The sequence below is a fragment of the Microtus oregoni genome, unplaced genomic scaffold (assembly GCF_018167655.1).
Source record: "Microtus oregoni isolate MIOR12 unplaced genomic scaffold, Mior012 000016F_ref0000370, whole genome shotgun sequence".
Lineage (NCBI taxonomy): Eukaryota > Metazoa > Chordata > Mammalia > Rodentia > Cricetidae > Microtus > Microtus oregoni.
In genome coordinates, this window is record NW_024543075.1 from 38,012,290 (window position 1) to 38,035,521 (window position 23,232).

The 23,232-nt window shown below is 38.5% G+C and overlaps 1 protein-coding gene across 1 annotated transcript in view; it reads right to left on the reverse strand.

The window, feature by feature from the left end:
* The window catches only part of LOC121457367 (ubiquitin carboxyl-terminal hydrolase CYLD-like), a 32,655-nt gene extending 10,779 nt beyond the window's left edge, over positions 1–21,876 (reverse strand). Inside the window, exons 1-10 of the mRNA XM_041666038.1 lie at positions 21,814–21,876; positions 20,551–20,772; positions 19,131–19,433; positions 16,857–16,962; positions 9,127–9,225; positions 6,396–6,512; positions 4,625–5,004; positions 3,648–3,813; positions 2,683–2,824; positions 291–413 (exon numbers count right to left, since the gene is read on the reverse strand). Coding sequence (XP_041521972.1) covers positions 291–413; positions 2,683–2,824; positions 3,648–3,813; positions 4,625–5,004; positions 6,396–6,512; positions 9,127–9,225; positions 16,857–16,962; positions 19,131–19,433; positions 20,551–20,772; positions 21,814–21,876 — 1,721 coding nt within the window. The remainder of the gene's footprint in view (positions 1–290; positions 414–2,682; positions 2,825–3,647; positions 3,814–4,624; positions 5,005–6,395; positions 6,513–9,126; positions 9,226–16,856; positions 16,963–19,130; positions 19,434–20,550; positions 20,773–21,813) is intronic.
* Between the last annotated feature and the right edge of the window lie 1,356 nt (positions 21,877–23,232).

The following is a 23,232-nucleotide window of genomic DNA, read 5'->3' on the forward strand; positions in this document are numbered from 1 at the left end:
CTTTAATATACTCACTTGTTTCTAGTGCAATGTCATGTACTAGACAAAGAGGCAAAGGGATAAATTTGTAGTGCATGACTCCAAATGAGTCCCATCATTTTACAGTCTGCACTGCCCAGACTAAAACACATGTAAACAGAGGACGAAAAACAAAGGTTTTAAAAATTCAGTATTTCATGAGAACTAACTTCTTTTTTTTACTACATGAGTCCAGAGCATAAATTAATTACTATACAAGAAAACAGTAAACAGAACACCAACTAAAGACAAAACACATGTCTTCTACTTACATTCTCAGAGGATTAACTATTGCTGTCCTCAGTAGCTCCTGGGTCTCACTATAATACTCCACATCATTCTTTTCCTTGGGTCTGAGCAACACAGTATCCAGGACAGAACTAAAAGCAAATAAGCTGCAAAAAAAAAGAATATTTTCCTCATGTTATAAAAACAATAATATTTGAGAAAGATTCTTAAAGGAGTAGGAAGAGGCAAAGGGACAACCTAGATGCCCTTCAATGGAAGAATGGATGAAGAAAGTGTGGAATATCTACACATTAGAGTACTACGCTGCAGTAAAAAACAATGACTTCTCAAATTTTGCATGCAAATGGATGGAAATAGAAAACACTATCCTGAGTGAGGTAACCCAGACCCAAAAAGATGACTATGGGATGTACTCACTCATAATTGGTTTCTAGCCATAAACAAGGGTCATGGAGTCTACAATTGGTGATCCCAAGGAAGCTAAGTAAGAAGGTGAACCCAAGGAAAAACATATAGTTGTCCTCTTGGCTATGGGAAGTAGACAAAATTGCCGGGGAGAAAATTGGGATCTTGGGGGTGGGGTGGGATGGGGGTAAGGGGAGATGGGGAGAGTAAAGGGAGAAGGGGAGAATGGGGGGAACTTGGGGAAAAAGGAGGTTGGGATAAAGGAAGGTTGGATAGGGGAGCACGGAAGCACAATTCTTAGTTAAGGGAGCCACCTTAGAGTTGGCAAGAGACTTGAACCTAGAGTGGCTCCCAGATGCCCAAGCCGAGGTCCCCAGTTAGTTCCTTGGGCAGCTGAGGATAGGGAACCTGAAATGACCCTATCCTATAGCAATACTGACGAATATCTTGCATATCATCATAGAACCTTCATCTGGTGATGGATGGAGATAGAGACAGAGACCCACACTGGAGCACTGGACTGAGCTCCCAAGGTCCCAATGAGGAGCAGAAGGAGGGAGAACATGAGCAAAGAAGTCGGGACCACGAGGGGTGCACCCACCCACTGAGACAGTGGAGCTGATCTATTGGGAGCTCACCAAGGCCAGCTGGACTGTGACTGAAAAAGCATGGGATAAAACTGGACTCTCTGAGCATGGCGAACAATGAGGGCTGATGAGAAGCCAAGGACAATGGCACGGGGTTTTGAACCTACGTAATGTGCTGGCTTTGTGGGAGCCTAGCCAGTTTGGGTGTTCACCTTCCTAGATACGGACGGAGAGGAAGGGGGAGAAGGGTGGGAGGAGGGGGAGAAGGGTGGGAGGAGGGGGAGAAGGGTGGGAGGAGGGGGAGGGAAATGGGAGGCTGGGAGGAGGTGGAAACTCGTTTTTTTTCTCCTTTTCTCAATTAAAAAAATGGAAATAAAATAAAATAAAAGCTATATACAGCAAAAAAAAAAAGTGTAGGGAACCACTGGTCTAAGAACTCATGGACAGACCACACAGGCCCTGTGCTCAGTACCCGGAGACCCTGCAGATCCAGACCAGAAACACCAAGACTGCACCATACACGTGAAGGTTGAAAACACGCCAGAGAACATTATGAAAGAAGCTTGTTTACATAAACCAAGAGAGGCCTAGAAATCGGTCACACACACACAGACAACATAGGGAGAAAGTCAGAGACTGGTCAAGACCAGATTAGACTAGTCAGGCAAATTCATCTCATTATCATAAGATAGGCATTTCCTTATAATAACTTGTGAGTGATTAGCAATAAAAGTTTGCTGGTATCAAAGAAAATAAATTTAGTTAAAATAAATTTTTATCAGCAAATCTAAGGAATATTATAGTAATGCTTGCTTATTTGTTTAATCAAAAGTATTCCACCAACGAAAAGACCCTTTATTCTGCTCTCTCCTTTAAAATTCTAACTTCCATACTAACTTCCTAACTCTTGTGGCACAGCCTACGGAGTGGCAGATCCACTTAACTGGCAGTGCACAACCCTTACGGCTACAGATTCAATCTTCACAGCCTAATGATCCTTGCTGTTCAACTTGATCCACTTTAGGGAAAACTACACAAAGGAGGGCAACAGTGATCCCATGGAAAGTAATTTTTAATATTAAGAATTTTTATGATCATCTCGATATTCCAGAACACACGCAGCACGCAATGCCAATAGCTTGCTGCATGTTGGCACACGTGCCATCATCTACACTGGAGGCAGATGTCCTCAGAGTATCTGTTCACTCATTATTTACTGCAGTATTTTTATATTAGTGCTTTGGATCTAGGAATAGGATATGAAATTCTTTAGTCACTAAGGACCAAATCTCATGATCTTTTCTAACTCTGTCAGTTTCTCTACTCAAAGGCATCTGGCACCTTCTTTCATACACACACACACATGTCTCCCCTCTCCCCCACACAGCACTATTTACACTTACTGCAGAAAATAGGAACTTACCAGAATAAAGTTGAGTCCAAGTAACAAGAATTGTAATAGCCCTGAATGCCTTTTTTCTTTCCAATCATTATCTTTAAACCTTCTTTTTCCATCTTTGGTGGAGTATTTTTTTCTACTACTTTACTTAAGTAGCCTACAAATGCTGAAAAGATAAAAAAAATAAAAATAATTCTTTTAAATCATGACAGTATATATTTATATGCATGTACATATATATCATTTAAAGTATATTTTGGCATCTTCTGCATTTTTTTTACTTTAGTTAACTGATATTTATCTGGACTAATAAAATGCGATTATTCACTTTCAACATCATTCCTGTCATATAGAGTTTAGAAAATTAAATCAATTAAGCACCTGTCAAAGAATATTTTGTTACTCGTCCAAAATGTTTTAATATCAAGTATAAAAAGAAAACAAGTTTCCAAAATACTCTTCGACATTAAGAAAAATGTTTTTCATAAAGATGTTTTCCCTATTTCCCCCTGCTTGACTCTCACTATTGTTAAGGGAAAGGCCAGCATCAGCAAGCTAGTGACAATGAGAAGAATTGTCCTCCATCTGTCAAGCCAACTGCATCCCCAGACTATATCAGATTTCTTCATAAGGACATCCAAAATGAGGTACTTAAAAAGATGCGGAGGGGGAAGTTATTGCTAAAGGGACCACATTTTCATTTCTACCACCCAAACTGCCAAAAATTTAATGTCTATAATCAATAAAAGAGAAGAAAAAAACACCGCCTTTCAGTCTTTAGACCCTAAACACTTTTCCTAACTCTTCTTTCAACATATCTCCTCTTAGGACAACTCTCTTATGCACCAAGTAAGAATCTTTACCAACTTCGAAACTTGATGAACACTGGCAAGTAAATAAAACATTTAAACACTGTCACCCTCAGATGCTAAAAAGTAGCAAGAAACAGTCATTCCAGATGGGTAAATAAATTAAAAGTATCCAATTACCTAAAGAATTACACCTTTCAATCTGATTACTAACAGGCTGCAGGGACGCAAACCTAGAGTCGGGTCTGCAATTCTTCAGTTTCACGAACAGGGCCTTCTTCACGTCACAGGTGAAATAGCGCGTGCCCCTGAACGTGCCATCTGTACAGCCCGCACATTCATACTCCTGAAAAAGAAAGGTTTTGGTATGTGTTACACCGGGAAGAGCTATGGAGTTTTCACTTTTTCTGAATTTCTTTTTCAAATCTTTTCCGAACAGATCAGCAAGAAGGAAAAGGGACTGACTAACTGGTGCTTTGGCCCTCAGCTGGTGGTTTAAGAAAATAATTCTTTAGCCCTCCGGGAAGTATTTGATGCATTTCCCTTCAAAATACATGCTTAGAACTTCCTTGATTTACTGAGTTTCCCTGAGCCATTTCAAAAGTATTAAAATCAAGGGGCAGGAGTAGATAAATTACCTAGTTCCTCAACAGCAAGAAGACAAGTGAAAAAAAGTTAAAAACCATATTTAGGTAATAGCTAAATTTATTCAAGTTCTCCCTCCTGGTTATGAAATATCACACAATATACTTTTTTTAGACCCAAAAATAAAACCTTCCCCTCTCCCAAAGACTCCAAACATGATTAATTTTAAAGTCAGTCACATCCCTGAACTGACTTCAATGGGAGGAGGCTAAAGAATAAGAAGGAAAACTGGTCACTGAACTGCTTTCTTTGCTGCATTCTGTTTGTATGTGGAGACCACATGTTCTAGCCCAAAAATAAATCTATTCCTTGATCACAAACAAACATGAGGAATAAGTGGGCAAGAAGCCTTAGCAATGGCAAAGGGTGAAGGTAAGCAATACTATATTTCCTCTACTACTGGATTTTTTTTTTGAGAAAAAAATAACTTCCCAAGAAATTATCTAATAGAGGAAAACCTAGTTTTAAAACCCATGAAGAAAAGTTGTAGATTTCAAGCCAAAATAAATTACCAGTTCCAGCCCAGCTAGCACGTGACGGAGCCCAGGCGGCTGGCCAATCCAACGGATAACCCCATAGAATGGGGGATTCTTTTTCACTTCAGCCAGTGAGCCCACCTCTAGGCCGTATGCATTACCAGAGGAGATGGGTAAAGGTGGACTCTTCTGGACAGGCGTGCTGTTCAGCTCGCCCGTCACAGACTGCACTGACAGTGACAGTGGGCTGTGAGCAATGCTGCCGTTAGTATTGGGCATCTTGGTAAGGCTGGACGGTAGAGAATGGAATCTGTTCTCGCTGGATAAGGAGTTCATGGAAGGAGGTTGTGGTGGAGGTGATGAATGTCCAGAGTCTGGAGACAGCTCTGTAAGTGACTTTGCAGGGTCTTCTGCAACTATGAAAAATTGTCCTTAATTAGAAAAGGCTGTTCAAGAACATTAAATATGACTGCATCTTCTAAAAACAATACAAAGTTATAGTCTAACTGATCACACGATCCTTTTGCAAGCCTGCTTGAAAGCACTGCAAACTCATTGGCTCTGAATAATGTTCTTGCTCCTCTTCTCGACCTCCAGTTTCCTGTCTCAGTAATCTAGCATTGGTCATCTAAGTCCAGTCAGTATCACATGGATTATATTCTTTCCCATAATATGATTAAGTTAGAAATTAGTATGAAGGGATATAAAAATTAAATAATAATTCTAAATAACCTCTGGAAGAACAGTCAGTGCTCTTAATCTCTGAGCCATCTCTCCGGCCCAGGATGAATGAATTCTTGAGAGAGGCAGGTCATGCTGCCTATGCTCACAAAACCCCACTCAGTGCGAGAATCAGATGTGGCAAATACCCACTCAGGTCACTTTCTGTGTAAGTATATATGTAACCTATAGTATCCAACTGTAGACTGTACTGTGTGTTTTAGCTTATAACTGAATCCATGTCATAAGCAGTCATCCTAGAGACTTAGAACACTATATTTTCATTTAGTTTACTGAATCTACTGCATACAAAGCAGTGTAGAAGCACTAGGAACTTATAGAAAATACAGGCAAATAACCAAAACCACTTCAGGGACACTTAACCTAACCTAAGAGAGTGAGTGAGTACAGCAGGAGGGAAGATTTCAGTTTAAGAGGTGAAGAGCAGTCAGCCAGACCATTGAACTGGAGGAACTAGAAGGATGTCCAGGTAATTAACCTGCACAGATGAAGGAAATAAATCCATGAAAGGAGAATGATATCTAGGAAACAAGGAAAGGTAGTGTGTTTTAAAGAAAGTAAGATAAGCAAGGCTTTAAATGAGTCACTTCATTTCTAGAAACAGTTGATCCTAAGCAGATGTATTAAGAGATAAGAACAAACTGCTGGGCATAGTGGTGTACACTTTTAATCTCAACACTCAGGAACCAGAAGCAGGTGAGTCTCTGTGAGTTCGAGGCCAGTCTGGTCAACAGAGCAAGTTCTAGGACAGCAAGGACTTTTTATACAGAGAAACCCTGTCTCGGGTAAAAAAAAAAAAAAAAAAAAAAAAAAAAAAAAAAAAAAAAAAAAAACAAACAAACAAAGCAAAAACAAAACCCAGACTACTAACACATTTCAAATGTATCCTCAACCCTAATAACAGTGTAGTTCAAACTATGCTTAATATTTTAGTTCAGCAAAATTGTCATATTAGCTATGATCTATTCACTGTTTCCAAAATTAACAAATATTGATGAAAAAGTCATTTCCCTTTACATATTAAACAGAGGGTACCATTATAAAGAGGACTAAAATTATAGATTACCTTCATCAATATAGCATGAATTTTTGGATTTGGTTTGTTGTTGTGAGTCAACAGATGACTCATTTAAGGTATAAAATAATTCAGATCTGCTTCTACTTCCAGGGTCTGAGGTGGATCCTATGGAACAAGAAAAGTTCCTTTTTAAAAAAGCCAATTATGTTACAAAAAGAAATTTTATAAATAAATTAACATGCGTATAGTATAACAACTGCTCACACAACTAATATACATATACATAGTATTGTATTGTCTTCGACTTTAAAAGTTTGGTAACTAGTCAACACAGAAGAGAGTAGGAGTTATAAAATTAATATAAACATTAGCCGTTTATATTAAAGCTCTAAGAAACCATTCTGGTGGTCAGTGGTGACACGAGCCTTTAATCCCAGCACTTAGTAGAGGCAGGCATATCTGAGTTTGAGGCCATCCTGGTCTATTGAGCAAGTTCCAGGACACTACAGACTATCTAAAGAAATCTGGACAAAAAAAAAATCATTCCATGTAGTCTATTTTTCAATGTCACCTCTACTTTGATGAAATTACTGGCTCATGAATTTCACCTCTATCATTCATACCATATAACAGTGGTTTTCCACTCTCCTAATTCTGCCACCCTTTAGTACAATACCTCAAACTGTGGCAAACCCCAACCAGAAAATTATTTTCATCGTTACTTTATAACTGCAATTTTGCCACTGTTATGAATTGTAATATAAATATCTTTGTTTTCCAATGGTCTTAAATGACCCCAATAAAAGGGTCATTCAAACCCCGAAGGGGTCACGATCCACAGGATGAAATCCCAACCAATAAAAGGGTCATTCAAACCCCGAAGGGGTCACGATCCACAGGATGAAACCCCATTGCAGCCAACAAAAGAACATCCAGCAGTGTTATAGAGCCTAGACATACACAAAGTTCTTTCACCAAGGTTTGTGAGGTGCATTCTATGATGGTCACATGATGTGGGATTCCCCTCCGCATGCTGTGAATACCATTGGTTAATAAAGAAATTGGCTTGGCCTGATAGAGTAGAACAGAGCTAGGTGGGGAAAACTGAATGCTGGGAGAAAGAAGGGCAGAGTCAGAGAGAAGCCATATAGCCCTACAGGAGATGCCGGAACTTTACCCGGTAAGCCACAGATTAATGGAGATGGGTTAATTTAAGATGAGTTTGCCAGAAATATGCTTAAGCTATTGGCCAAACAGTATTACAAATAATATGGTTTCTGTGTGATTATTTTGAGGCTGAGCAGCTGAGAACAAACAAGATTTCTCATTAAAAAGTCACACAAAAAAACAAACTGCCAAATGATGCACTTCTCAGAACTCATCCCATTAATAAGTGGCTCATGATTATAATTTCCCATCACAAACTTCAAATGTGATAATACAAGCTGATGAACAAATTAAGTTAAAAAAACATTCAGGTTTTGGGTGGGTATATGGCTCAGGAGTAGAGTCCTATATTAGTTTGTGTTAAGATGCCAGATTTGATGCAAGCACCAAAAATAAAAAATAAAAAAGTAATCTTAGTGTCTGGAACAATACCTGAGTAAAAAAGTACTTACCTAGCTTATAAGGTTCTGTTGACTTTGATTCCCAACATTACAAAAGAAATAATTTATTTTTTTTAGATTTACAATATAAACATCTTAGAATTTTATTAACACAATTTCTTGTTCTTTGTAGTTTAGGAGGCTGGACCTCCAAGGCTCTGTGCCCTCGTTAGGGATGTGGTGGAATATTCGGCCTGTGCCTGTCAATGGCCTGAAAATGCAGCCCACGACCCATATGACCAGTGGTACTTTCCTCCTTTCAGGAGAAGGCCAGGATCAGCTCAAGCACCAAGACTAGGAAGCCTGATGATGACAAGAAGACAAGACTTCGAGTCTAGCATCTCTCCTGCACTGCTTGAGCTGGAGATGAACTCAGATCTCAAGGCACAGCTTGGAAACTCAGTATCACCCACCACAGCCAAGGAAACTGAAGCTGGTGATGGTCAGAAAGCAATCCTTATTTTAGCATCAGTTTCTCAGCAGAAATCTTTCCAGAAAATCCAAGTCTGGCTGGTTCATGAATTAGAGAAAAAGTTTAGTGGCAAGCATGCAGTCTTCACTCCTCAAAGAAGATTCTGCCCAAGCCAAATCAGAAAAGCTGTACAAAAAAATAAGCAAAAGCACCCAAAAGCTGCACCCTGGCAGCTGTACATGACACCATCCTTGGGGACTTGTTCTTCCCAAGTGAAACTGTGGATACTCCGTGTGAATGCATGGCAGTCAGCTCCTAAAGGTTCATTTAGACAAAGCTCAGCAGAACAAGCAGAACACAGGTCGAAACTTTTTCTGGTGTGTATTAGAAGCTCCCTCCCTCCCTCTCTCTCCCCCCTGTAGGGCTTTTTGCTGGAACTTGCTCTGTCAACCAGGCTGGCCTCGAACACAGAGATCCACCTGCCTTTGCCTCCTGAGAGCTGGGATTGAAGGCGTGTAACACCGCCAGCTGTTCTCTCTCTTATCCAAATAAAAATCTCCCTCCACAACTCATAGGCTGGCCATTCCGGTGGTTTCTTTACTACATCCTCACTTAAAATCATGTACATAAAATTTTAGTTTACATAAAGTGTAGGAACAAATTATATATACATATATATATACACACAAAAAACATATAGCTTATTTAACATATTGGAGAATCATATTATCATGTAAATTACCAAGAATGGCCTTCATACCTGTAACCTTTGGTTTATTAAGACTAGATGAACCTTTGTCACCAACACCTCTTGACATAAAGGCAAGTTTGGGAGGCCTCCTTTCTGGTGTCATGCTCTCTGAAATAGTAAACATACTTTTTAAATATATATGGAAGAAACATAGTTTAGCATAAAAAACAAAGAAATCCTTTCCAACAAAAAAAAGCACAATTTTTATAGTCTTACAGATTCTCTTTAAAGACTCCACAGTACTGAAAAGGAATTTCTCACGTGAAAAAAAATCAACACTGTACTTAAAAATATAATTTCTGTAAGAAAATATAATCATCAGTTATCAAAATGCTTTAATTTTTGAAAAGTTAGTCAAATGCAGTCAATTTTATTTGAAGTTTTAAAAAGCTTTAAAGAAAACCTTATTCATAATTTTTGTTACATTTTCCAGATCAGCATGCCCAGCACAACCCTACACATTACAGTGTTTTACACTCAAGCGTTTATGGAGGGTGCCAAGATAAACATGGACAATTTGTTTACTCTAAAAACCGGAGCCTTTACATGCCCACGTGCCTGGATAACCTCTAACAAATGTGATGTACTAAACTGACTTGATAAAACTTTCTCAGCCACCCAAGTATGCTGGATCAGTGTATTTCACAGAACACAGCTTGATAAAAACCTGGGTCGGAGACAACTCAGAGTTAGGAATACACACACACACACACACACACACACACACACACACACACACACTTCTCTTGCTGTTTGTCTCCATCTCTACACTCCTGTCTCTCATCCCTGGCATGTGATCTGGTCATGCTGGGATTCTCCCTGTCACGGATCTGTTCCCCCTGCCCTACTACTCTGACTTGCATAGGTGTTCTGTCCTATGTTGGGTTTCTGTTCTCCCTTACAGCATCTGCTGATCTAGCCCTCAATGGGACCACCTGTGTGCTCGCCTGGCTCCAGCAGCATACTCCAGGATTTTTAAGTTGGTCAGCTGACACAGTTTCCTGGAAAAATTTTGTTCATCTATTAATAAATACATGGAAATAATGTGGTCACAGTATGCTTGCTTTATGCCTGTGTGTGTTTGTGCGCATGTTTTAAAATCTGTAAAACTTGTAACTCCAGATTACAACTGCTCTGAAGAAGTACAAACGCATAGATAACCACCATTTTGGTTAAGTTCAAAACCTCAGTCCCATCCTTATTAAGGGTACCCACATGTGCTGGTCCCACCAAGGAAATATTCCTCTCCCATATGCTTTGACTTACAATGTATTTCTGTATAATTTCTGTCCTGTTCATAAAAAAACAAGGTTTATAACAACACAGATTTACTGAGATATTAAGGCTGCACCTCTACATTCATGTACAAGAACACATGTTGCTAGCTGTCACATTTTTTTATTTTTATTTTTTTAAAGATTTATTTATTTATTTATTTATTTATTTATTATGTATAGTGCTCTATCTGTCTGTATGTTTGCTGGCCATAAGAGGGCACCAGATATTACAGATGGTTGTGAGCCACCATGTGGATGCTGGGAATTGAACTCAGGACTTCTGGAAGAGCAGTCAGTGCTGTTAACCTCTGAGCCATCTCTCCAGCCACCGGCAGTGAGATTTTTTAACTTAAGAGTAAACCCCTTGATATTGATTTAAAACACTAAATTGTTTACAATGTTAAAACTTGGTTCTGCCTTCTACAGATTAGGATTATACTCTCTGTCTGAGAACCACAGCTAAAAAAACTAGATATTCCTTCTAATCTTCTTGCCTCTACTAACGTTGGTAAGCTGTAACTGTTTGGGTAAACTATATGTCCAAATTTAACTTATATATGTCTAATTTAGATATCCCTGACAGGTAAAGGTACCCTGATCCTCAGGTGCCTTTACAGATCTGAGAATATGCTGCTTAGGATGTGGAAAAACTGGGTCATTCATATATTTCCAGTGGTTATATGACACCATACAATCATGCTGTAAAACAGTGTAGCTGTTTCTCTAAAATCTTACTGTAAATAGTGGTACCCTGTGTGGGTAGATCAAGTTCCTTTCAGAAGCCACAGTCTCAGCTGGCGGTGGGGTTTCATACCTACTTCCCACTCCCTACAGGCTGGGATTTTGTCTGGACTGAAGCTGCACAGCTCATGAACACATCATCACAATTCCTGTAAGATTATATATACAACTGCCCTGCTGCATCCAGAAAATTCTGTTTTCTTGAAGTTGACCTCTACCTCTGGCTCTTAAGAACTTTCTGCCCTCTCTTCTGCAAAGTCCCTGAGCCTTGGTGGGAGGAGTGCAAATGTACGTGCCCACTTAAGGCTGCAGACTCCATAGTCTCTTATTCTTTGCACCTGAACCAGTTGAAGGTCTCTGTGTTGACATCTTCTGCAGGAAGAAGCTTTTCTTAGGGTTGAGATGTACTGGTCTATGGCTATATTATCAATTATATTGCTACAAAACTGTTACCTTTTTTAAAGGTTATAAACTATGAAGACATGCAACACAAAGAAAAAAGTGATCGGGAAGGATACAAAAAGAAATTATGAGTTTGGGATGAGCCTCAGGAGGAAAGGGTCCCACTAAATGACTTCCTTTTCAAATTTCTGTGAATGTGCACACACTGTGTAGTCTGAGTTGTTGTTGATAGTTGCATTATACTCTTAAGCTTCACAACGACAGACACAGCTCAACGCATTACTTTAAATGCATGACTCAAAGAAATGCATACTTTGGGAGTGTCACAAATTGGCATACTTCATTGCAACTTTACAAACCTGGATGTGCTGTCCCAGCAGCTTTAATGCTTTGGACCATCAGTAACAGCAGTGCAAAGAGCGACACTTTTACAGCAGGGTGAAGCAAAGGTTTCCAGATACCAACAGGAAGAAATATTTCACTGGGGAGAATTCTTCCCAAATCTCACCAACTGTTCAGCTGCTCCAAAAACAATCTTTCCTACGTGCTAGAAATGTTAATATTGTTCCACAAATGGATGTAATTGGGCAAGAAAAAATAAATAAACTAAGGAACTAAAGGAGACACTGTCACGCTTTTTCCCCTCAAGAAAAGAATGTTAATGATTCAAAATATAGATGAAGGCTTATTCAAATATACCAAATTAATTTTCATTTAAATAATTTTACTTTTTAAAAGTCTATTTGCAAGCTTAATTTTGTTGGCAAATATGTGTAATTTATGTGTATAAAAGCAGTATCGTTCTTAATTATCTACTATTCAAGGTTTATGAATATCAATAGCTATGAAAGAGAAAAAGCATTCTCTTCCTTTCTTACCACTGCTCTAAACCAGCAATAACATCAATGACAAGCAGGAATCTTGAAGATCTTGACAAGGGACTCCCAAGTCATGAAACTCATGTTTTGTTTTGTTTTTTGTTATTTTAATTCTATACCAGTGTTGAAATAGAAAATAATAAGATTATTTATAAGGTGGGTACTGCTAAAAAAATTTCCTTGTAAGATTACAGTCCAATTCCAAAACAGTTTTACTTTTCTTTTTTCTATTTATTATGTGCTACTGCAGAATCTAAGACAATTTAAAGTTCAAACAAATTTAGAGTTGGAATATAAACATATATTAGTCACATAAATACATATATAAAGAAAGAAAGCTGGGAACACATCGATCTTTAATTTACAGAAGACTGAAAACACACAACCAACTCTGCATCCCTGAGCTCCACAGCTCAGGAATCTTCTTCCTTCTTTTTTTAAATATTTTATTTATTTATTTATTATGTATACAATATTCTGTCTGTGTGTCTGCGTGCAGGCCAGAAGAGAGCACCAGATCTCATTTCAGATGGTTGTGAGCCACCATGTGCTTGTTGGGAATTGAAATCAGGACCTTTAGAAGAGTAGGCAGTACTCTTAACCACTGAGCCATCTCTCCAGCCCCTCTTCTTCCTTCTTAAATGGTTATACTAACAATGATTTTCCCAATCCCACAACATACTTCATTCAGCTATAAAATGCAATACCCAAAACAATGCAATTAAGATATCTAAAAATTGACAATTACATTCACACAAAAATGTCACAGGTTTTAAGGTTTCAAAAGCACCATTGGACAGTTCCCTGAAAAAAAATCCTTAAAAAAATGCCCAAATATACTTGTTTTCTAACTAAAGTGGAATTTGTGGGCTATTGTGAAATCAGTGAGATATGACTATAGAGAAGCAGTATTACCCTGGATTGGCTCCTGTAAAAAAAAAAACCTCATAAATAAAAGAAAGAATTACAAGGGCTTCTTCCCAGCCATTCAGCAAGTTAGCATTATAAAATCAGCATAACTCTCCAACTTTTTGAAAAGGCCTTCTTAATTCAGCTCCCAAATAATTTCTTGTGTGTGCTGCTCAAATGTCTCCCGCAGAGGTCTGTGGGAGCACATGAATGTGACAGGGCAGCCCCCCATCTTCTTTACCCCTTGTTTGACCATTCTCCAGCTTCATCACCATCTTACTGGCCACTGATTCTGTTCATTTACTATATATCTCAACTTATTAAATGAAAGTTCTACATAGGAATTACTTTACTTTAAAATTTTTTAGTTAATTTATCACTCTGTGTGTGTGTGTCCGCACACGCACCCATGTGCCATAGCATGCATGCATAGATCAGATGACAATCTGCAGGAGTCATTCTCTCCTCCTACCCCATGAGTTCCAGGAATCAGTCTTGAGGGCAAGTGCCCTTACCCACTGAGCCATCTTGCTAGCCCTAATCATCACTTTTGTTCAGTGCTGAGACTGGAACTTACAGCTTCACTCAAGTACTCTAACCATGGAGCTACCGTCTCAACCCCAAGAATGCTTATGTGCTTTGCCTCCTAAATATCCACATCTAAAGAAGTCTAAGTGAGGGCTTTCTACTATCTGAATTAATGGTGCTTTTACACTGCTGTATTTTAAATAATAAGCACTTATTGTAACATTAAAAAAAGCATTTTAATTCACAAACATCCCAAACTGTGCTGTCTATAAAGCATGGATGAAAAGTAAACACAACTAAATAAAATAAGGACACATATGTTTTCCCTGAATATAAACCATTTGTTTCCAAAAAGTAAGAAAGGGAATTAGGAGTGGGAGACCCAGGAGGAGTTGGGGGGTATTATAATCAAAATACATTATATGCATGCATGAAAATTCTCAATAACAAATATATCTTAAAAGAAATCAAAAGTAAAGTGTGTCAGACTTTTTCAGAGCAGAACTGAAGTAAAGCTGTCATATGAACCTCATGCCTCCTGTTACAAAACTAAAAGCTGCGTGGGAAGCACGTTCAAACTGTAGAACAGTTTATGACTTTGCACCAACAGGCAGACAGGAAGAGTAGAATGCAGTTAGGAGCCTTCAGTTTCCGTTTCTTTGAAATAAGGAATTCAGGGCCTAAAATAAGCTATAGAAATAAATTCAAAAGCATTTTGTAGTCAACCTTACCAATCATGGGAAAACACTAGAAGAAAAAAATACAGTGTGTTGCTCACTTATAATTCTTGTTACAGTAAAATCATCTTTTATAGAACCAGAAACGAAATACATCTCCATCTCCATGGAAATAATATTCCCCAGTATGTGACACTAAGAAATAGAGGTTTATGCAGATGTTCACAATGCAAGAGTACTCGTAGGATATGGATTTGTTGGGGACTAAAGAGAACACAGGTTCACAATCAGATGAGTTTTGGACTTTGGTTCTGCCACTCACTTTCATCATAAATATTTTAAGTCTGATTTGAGCCCCAGGTTTTTTATTTTGTTTTGCTTTTGTTGCTTTTGTTGTTTATTCTGCTTTATATGTTTTTAATATTTATTTATTTATTTTATGTATATGAGTGTTCTATCTGCATGTATGACTTTATGCCAAAAGAGGGCATCAGATCCCACTACAGATGGCTGTAAGTTACCATGAGAATTGGACTTAGGACCTCTGGAAAAGCAGTCAGTGACATAACTACTGAGCAATCTCTCCAACCTCCCTGTTTTGTATTTTTAATCAGCAATATGTATGTGTGTATATATATATATATATCATCTTATAAATCTGTTCAGGACATAGAGATAGCATAAACCATCTAATTCCATCTAATAACATCCCTGGTTATGGCTTGTGAACATCCCTATTTCTGAATGCCTCTATTGACTTCAATGCACTAGCCTATCACTGGGAATTCTAACAGCAGTGGTTGGTGTTACTACCATTGTCAATCACCTCATAGCAGCCAAAGAAGATACTTATTTGAGGCAAAACAAAAGGTTCTTAAGTTTTTTTTGGGGGGGGGGTGTTTTTTGTTTTTTATTTTTGGGTGGTGTTTTTATTTTCATTTGTTTTTTAAGTTCAGGGGCTGTGCTGTAGCTCAATGGTAAAGTGTTTTACCACTGTACCAATTATACCAATGTAAAACACTCTGTGTTACATACCCAGCAGTGTGTGTGTGTGTGTGTGTGTGTAAGTGCCTTTACCCACTGAGCCATCTTGTTGGCCCTAATTATTATTTTGTAATAAATAATATATGTAGTAAAATACTAAGAATAATAGATATAATAAAACTATGTAATAGTTTCTGACTACAGTTATGAAGCATGATCTACCATAATACCATCTTAAAACAAAAAGAACTTGGAGGGGGAGAATGATGAAAGAGTTGTCTCGATGAGGGTGCACTTCGGGGTAAGGAAGAAACCTCATGTCAGGGAAATTCAAGGAATTCACAAGGATGGCCCCAGCGAAAACTCCTAGCAATAGTAGAGAGGGTCCCTGAACTGAACATCTCTTATATTCAGATTGATGACTACCTTAATTGTCATTAGAGCGTCTTGATCCAGTAACTGATGGAAACAGATGCAGAGAACCATACCCAAGCACTGGGCCAAACTCCAAGTATCCTGTTGAAGAAAGGGAGGAACCCACAGAAACAACTAACCTGGGCCCATAGGAGCTCACAGACTCTGGACCAATAGTGAAGGATCCTGCATGGGACTGACCTAAGCCCTCTTCATATGTGTGACAGTTGTGTAGCTTGATCTACTTGTGGGACTCCTAACAATGGGATCCTTAACTCTTAAGCTAAGTTTTGGGAACCTATTCATCATATTGGGTTGCCTTGCCCAGTCTTAATAGAAAGGGAGGAGCCTAGTCCTACCTCAACTTGATATGCCATACTCTAACACCCATGGGAGGCCTGCCCCTCTCTGAACAGAAACAAAGGGGAGGCAACCAGGGCCAGGGGCGGGGGGGAGCAAGAGGAGAGGAGGGATGGGAACCTGAGATCAGGATGTAAAATAAATGAAAAAATAATTAAAAACAACAAAAAAGGAACTTCAGCCATCATTTAATAAGAATCCTGAATGCTCTGTGGAGTTTAAATGAGATAAACAATTTTTTTAAAAGCTTCTAGCTTCATCTCTTACTCCAAGAGACAGCATTTTTTTTTGTATTTTTGAACCTTCCAATTACAAGACAGGATTTCTTTCTCTATTAGAATGTCTAGGAGAAGACAATGTAAGAGATAATGTATAAACTTCACTATACTTACATACTTTTAGAAATAACCTTTATTGCCTTGTTTCGGGAGAAAAGAAAGGTTAGTCTATATAACGACAATTCTACAATACAAAGCCAACTTCAAAAGATCCATCTTTAGTATATATTTGCATTCTCATAACAAAATACATGTTAGAAACTATCTTCTGAATACATAAAGGAGACATACCTGGAATGATGTCATTGATGTGCAGAAGAATTGTACTTTCAACACTTGCAAAGCTACATAGTTGTTCTCCATCAAACCTTCCATCCCAGTTACCAATAGGGTTATCCTTGAAATGCCAAAAAAGTAAACCTTTATATACCTTTGTCAATAAATATAAATGTGAACACCAACATTTCTTTCAAAAGTATTATCTAAGATATCTTTCATAGAAAAATGTTAACTATTTTGCCCAAAAGAAAGGCTGTATTAGAAATATCTGCTAAAGTAACAACGTTTTACAATAAAAATAATAACAATCAACTTACAGCAAACACACAAAATAATGAATCAAAAGTCTTTTTCATACTTTAGTCTGCAGTAATAACACCAGCTGAGGTTTAAAGAGACATTGTCTGCAAAAGAAAATTTACTAGGATTGCATTATTTTACCCAGAAACCTACCCTTAAAGTTAATCACACATCTGCATCCCCTGGGCACTTTGCTCACTGTATTACTGTGTGTCTTTTTATAAACAGAAGAGCAGTTACTTCAGAATTCTCTTGTTATCTGTGGGTATACAAGACTTTCCTCAAAAAATGGGGAAAGTCTTGATTTTCTAAGTTATTCTCTACTGTGTCACCAGCACAGGAGTTATTCGTGAGGCACAAGCAGATGGCCATGAAACAACTGCCCTGAGAACCAGTGAGGAATGTTAGCGTGTCCCTGGAAGCAGACAGCCATGAGTAAAGTTGGGATCGACGAACTTTCTTATCAAGAAGTCTAACGGGACTGTTTGGAACTGATGCTCACATAAATCAAACAACGGACAGAACTTGTGTGGAGCTGGCAGGCAAGTCTCAAGACAGCCTGCCTGGGCTAAATAAGATGACCTCCTAGGTCACCATTAAGAAGGGAGAGGACCCAAACAGTTCCTGTAACATCTAAAGCCTGGCCCAAGAAACCTATAGCAAGGGGAGACTAAGTCCAAAAAAGAATGGCCTTCTTTCTCCAACATTCTCTCTACCCAGTCTACAACTCCTCTGAAACACTAAACTCTCATTTAGAGAATTCTTGTTCTTAATTATTAACGATTCTGAGAGACCCACGGGTCTTACTCTGGCTCTAATTTCACATAGCGAGAGTCTGGCAAATTCTTATTTTGTACCTAACTAATGAGCCATCTTACACAATTTCTAAGTACAAGGCAACAGAAACACACTGGAACATTCATATCCAACCATCTCTGTAGAGCATTTATGAATAAATAAAAAGGATTATTAAAAATATTCACTGTGTGAGTCTGCTGCTCATAATCCTCTCCCAACACACCCTGGTAAGAACAATTATGAAGGAATCTCCTTTATCCATAATGAACTTTTGCCTATACTTTCAGTCTATGATAAAAATGTTCTCAACTTCTTTCTCCTCATTCTCTTAGGGCCACGTTAATTCACTATGTGCACTGGAATGCATCCATTGTTAGCAAGTATGGTTATTCAGTAATAAAATGAGTGACACAAACAAAAGGAGTCATATTATACCATGACCTCACTTCTGAGGAACCTACAGCAGGCAAACACCCAGTCTGTAGTTACCAGGCATGGGCAAACTGGGCAGAATTTATTTAATAGAAACAGAACACACAGCACAGGATGATGAAAAAGTTCTGTAGACAGACAGTGGAGAGGCCATGATGAGAATATGCCAAATGATTTGAACTGTTAGTGTAACCATGGTTACACTGGAACCTTTCTTATACACAGTTTGCCACAATAAGAAACCAGTTTTTAGACAGTGAAAATCCTGTGGGAATACTCTGTCAACTCAAAAAGCAGTATGGTTCTTTTCCGGAGTATTTTCTATTAATAACTTTCTATATTCATTATTATGAGAAAATTAATTAAACTTTAGCAAATATACAAAAAAGTATCAAAAGTATTTTTAAATTAAAAGAAAATACAGTATTATACAATATATTTGGATTTAGTCAGAGAAATGTCAGTTTGTTTTAATGTTTTGGCTTGGTTTTTGTTTTTGTCTACTGGTCAGTTAAAATAAGGAGAATTTAAAGACTGAGAGTATTATCCCAGTTTATTAAAACACGAAAAAATGTGGGAAACGTATTGTTTATGCTCACATTCCTACTGTAATGTTCCTGTACCAAAGACAAACTGGAATAAGTTCTTTAAAATACTGTAAATTAGTCCATTTTAAGAATACAAAGTGTTCAATTTATTCCTAAATTGATAATAAAATATATATATTTACAATAATAAAACTCAAAAAATCCTTACCATGTCCACACCAACAAAATATCCTAGACTCTCTTTTTCTGGCAAAACATCACAGAATATTACTGTTCCAGATTCTATACTTTCTCCGACCTTCATAGATACTCTGGAGTTTATTTCCAAAGGGGGAGGTTCAGCCTGAATTGTATCCCCCGAGGCTGCAAAATCACTTTCCAATCCATTGTCATCGTCGTCTATGGGCTCCAGCTTGTCCAATGCCACAAACACGCCACAATCTTCATCACACTGAAAAAGCTGTTTCCCTTGACATACCTCGTCAGTGAAACCTTGGCCACGAGGTTCTTCCTAGTTTTCAAAGTTTTTTTAAAAAGAGATATGAAAAGATTATCCATTAAAGGGATTTCAGGAAATTACTTTGGAAAAACTCTAAATTATATCCATAATATGAAATATGACTAGCAGCTGCTGTTGGGTTTAGGGTGTTTAAAGAATAAAGAAGCTGTATCTGATGACAAAACTAACTCATAATTTCAGATCATAATTCTTCTGAGAAAGAGTGAGGATTAAATTTACAACATAGTTCTACCACGACTTTTGTCATGAACAGACATTCAACTTTAACCAAACAGCAGCATCAGCTCCATTTACTGAGAACAAACTGTAACCATCTACAGCCATCCACCGTACAACTACTATAAGTCATGTGTGCTCTAAGCACTTTACAGATGAGGAACAGGTCAGGAGAACTTGATGTAGGTTAAGTAGCTGGCAACCCTGCTAGTACATACCATAGCTGGCAGTCACAGCCTAATTATTTCACTGCTTGAAAAGCCAAATCAAGAAGCAAGTAAAGCACGACCTCTCTCTACTCCTGAGAGTGTCCAAATGTGAACCAATAGTCAGTTTGGAATATAGAATTCTTAGATATGTTGCCAAGGCACATAAATTCCAAGGCAGTTTATACATTCCGGGGATAAGCATGAGCAAACTGAAATTGCTGCAACACACTTCAAAAATTTTACCTCTAAACTGTTATGCTTAGTAGCATACACTAAGAACTGGGAATCCTGTGGGTACTATCACAAGAGAGTTCACAATTTTTTAAGTGTTTATAATTACAATTGGCAGTGTTAACTTTTAATATAGGTAACTTAAAAGCTTCTAAGATATGAAGTCCAGAATAATGACTTGTAAGTTTCTACCGTAAGAGATAATTTTTTAAAGTTTTCAAGAATTGTCTTTATATCCTCTCAATTTATCATTAAATAAATTTGGGGGCTGAACTACAGCTCAGAGGCAGAGGGTCCTGAGGTCCACCCTGAGAACTGTACTAAAAACAAAGAGAAAACACAAATCTCATAAAGGGGAAAATATGTGCTCATGGTCTCTCGCTCACGTGCACACTCGCTTTCTCATATGCTCTCTCTTTCTCCTTCTCTCTCAAATGACCTATCAAACTTACCAGCAATTCTACTCCAAAGAAAATCCCCGAAACTGTCCTGTCCGCTAATAACGGTCCTCTGAAGCGCACAACTCCTGGAAATTTCTCTTCCCCAGATCGCAGCTGTACTTTCACAGGGCTGCCCACATCTACCTGGAGGCCTTTAGTTAGTCGAATTCTGTTTCTAAATAGGCTGAGCCTCTCCTCACAGTTGGTAATTGCCAACAGTAACTCTGTACATTTCTCAGTGATGTGATTAGAGAAGGGAGTAAAACAAAAGAGACTTTGGAGCCTAAGAATGATTGTGTGTGGTTCCTGAGTCTTGGCTGTTTACCTGGCCCCGGGAGGAGTCCGGCCAAGCTGGAGTACCCGTGTAGAGGTGCAGGAGCAAGTGTTACAGAGATTGAATGCCATGTTCAGGAAAACGGATGGTTTGGGAATATGGTAAAAGACAGGCAACCTGAGCCCTTTAGGCCAGCTTCCGTTTAAGATGTAATTAGATTGTCCATGGCTGCTCACATCAGGCTCGCTCATTCATAATGTACCCTCCATGTTCAGATCCAAAGTGTCTGGGTCAAGTGGAAATCAAACTAGTCTCTGAAAATTGAGATAGGACCTGTGTAATAGGCCAATCAATGCAATAAATTCTGCTCAAATCCAGACATCTTGGGTTTCAGAAGAACTCCTTCAAAGCTTGAGATTTCCCATTTGTCCTGTCTTTACTCATCTTATCTAAAGCAAACCAAACCAAACAAAACGAAGATACAGTCTAGTGCATAGAAGTGTTGACACTGCCATTCTACCCTGAGCAACAAGCTTAGAGATGTGGAGTCACAGGCAAACAAGCACCCCAAGTTAGACAAAGTGAGGAGAATGCCCAAGCTCTTATCTCTGCCGGAACCAGGACAGGGAAATTTCCCCTGCATTCCAGTATTTTAGAACAGCTTGTGTAGAACTGGTACTGTTTCTTCCAGAAGTGCTTGATAGAACTTATCGCTGAATCCATCTGGACCCAATGGCTCATTTGTGGTAGGCTTTAAACTAAATTTCACTTTCACAATTAGATATTAGACTCTGAGTAATCAGATAGAGACTTCCTGTGAGCTTAGATAACTCTGTGGATTAAATATTTGAGATTCCCCCACTTCCTGATGCAACCAAATAAATTCTTGTTGAAGTCCTAATTACCAAGAAATGTGAGTGGACATGGACTGTCAGGTAAGGTTAAGTGAGGTCATAAGAATGGGCCTGGATGCTATAGGATTAGTCACACAAAGAGCTCACCTCCACTGTCGCCTCATGAGTAAATCCTATCTGCAACCAATGAGAAGCCACACTAGGAATCATGACTTTGGACCTGTAGCACCTATGACACTGAGAAAATGGATTCTGTAGTTGAAGTCACTCTTATGTCTCTTATGGCAACCTAGTGCAGGTAAGTTTTGCTCCAAAAAAGAGGCAGTTTTAATTATTTTGGCATGAACTGTTCATATTTCCTTATAATCCATTAGGTGACTGTCAAGATACAGTGAATCATCCTCATTCCAGATATTTCTAATTATGTCTTAAGTACCTGTTAGTCTAGCTACAGATTTATCAGTCAGTACTGCTGATATCATTAAATAACCAACCCTTGTATTCTCCAATTTTGTTTACAATAAAGTAATTTCTGTTATTTAGAAAAATAATTTCCTTTCTGATAGTTTGAATTCACCTCTGTATCAAGGCAGAGCTTAAGTTACTGAGTTGTTTGTTTATAACATAGTAAACTGTATTTTAGCAAATGATGGCGACCCCTGGTTTTGCTTGGCTCCAACCTCTCCATCCCCACCCTGCTGGCTCCTGTAAGGCTGAGGAGCCACAACACCCACTGTGGTCAGCCCATCTCGGCTAGAGCATTAGTATCACTGACTGTTCCTCACTGTTAGAAAACCATCTGCTCAATACTTTGCCTGGTGGTGCTGTTAAAGGTAGACCTGCTTCCTTCCCTTTCATCCCAGACAGGAGTCAGACCATTGCTTTCTGGCACATGTCTTCTAAGTATATGCTCTGGGTTGAAGATGTTTTGATAAAAGTTCGGTTCCCAGGATGGTAGTGAGGAGAAACTGTGGCCTTAGGAGGTCCTTAGGTTGCCAAGGGCTCTTACAGATTACGGTAACTTTCAAACGAGGGTTGCTTGAAAGTCTGAGCTCAGCCTCACCGACTGCCTGGCATCAGTCTCCAGATGCAATGTCTTCCTCTGCACGTGCTCCTGTCATTGTCTGTCTACCTGAAGACGGTGCAGATACTGAGAACAGTGCTAATAAAGACAACTGATTGTACGCTTCAGGTACATAATACAAATTTATTAGTACAAAATAAAATATAAAAATCAACTATTTAGTTCTGGATGTTAGAAATAATATACATAATAAAGTCAATACAGTACTAATAGTAATAAGAATCCACATTTCAGATGACAGATTATGCCCATCAGGTTGACTGGTACCCTAAGAAGCACACATTTCTGGTCTTATTAGGAACATTCGGACTGTAGACAATGAAGCCATGTATACTTGGCATATTTTGAAACTATAACTGTTCCCATATGTAGTTTCACATAACTGAAACCATGTGACCATCATTGTAATGACCTGGTTCCATCCTCGTACTGAACAGGATAGGCCAACATTTCCCCATACTAGTTACCAAACTATCAGGGTG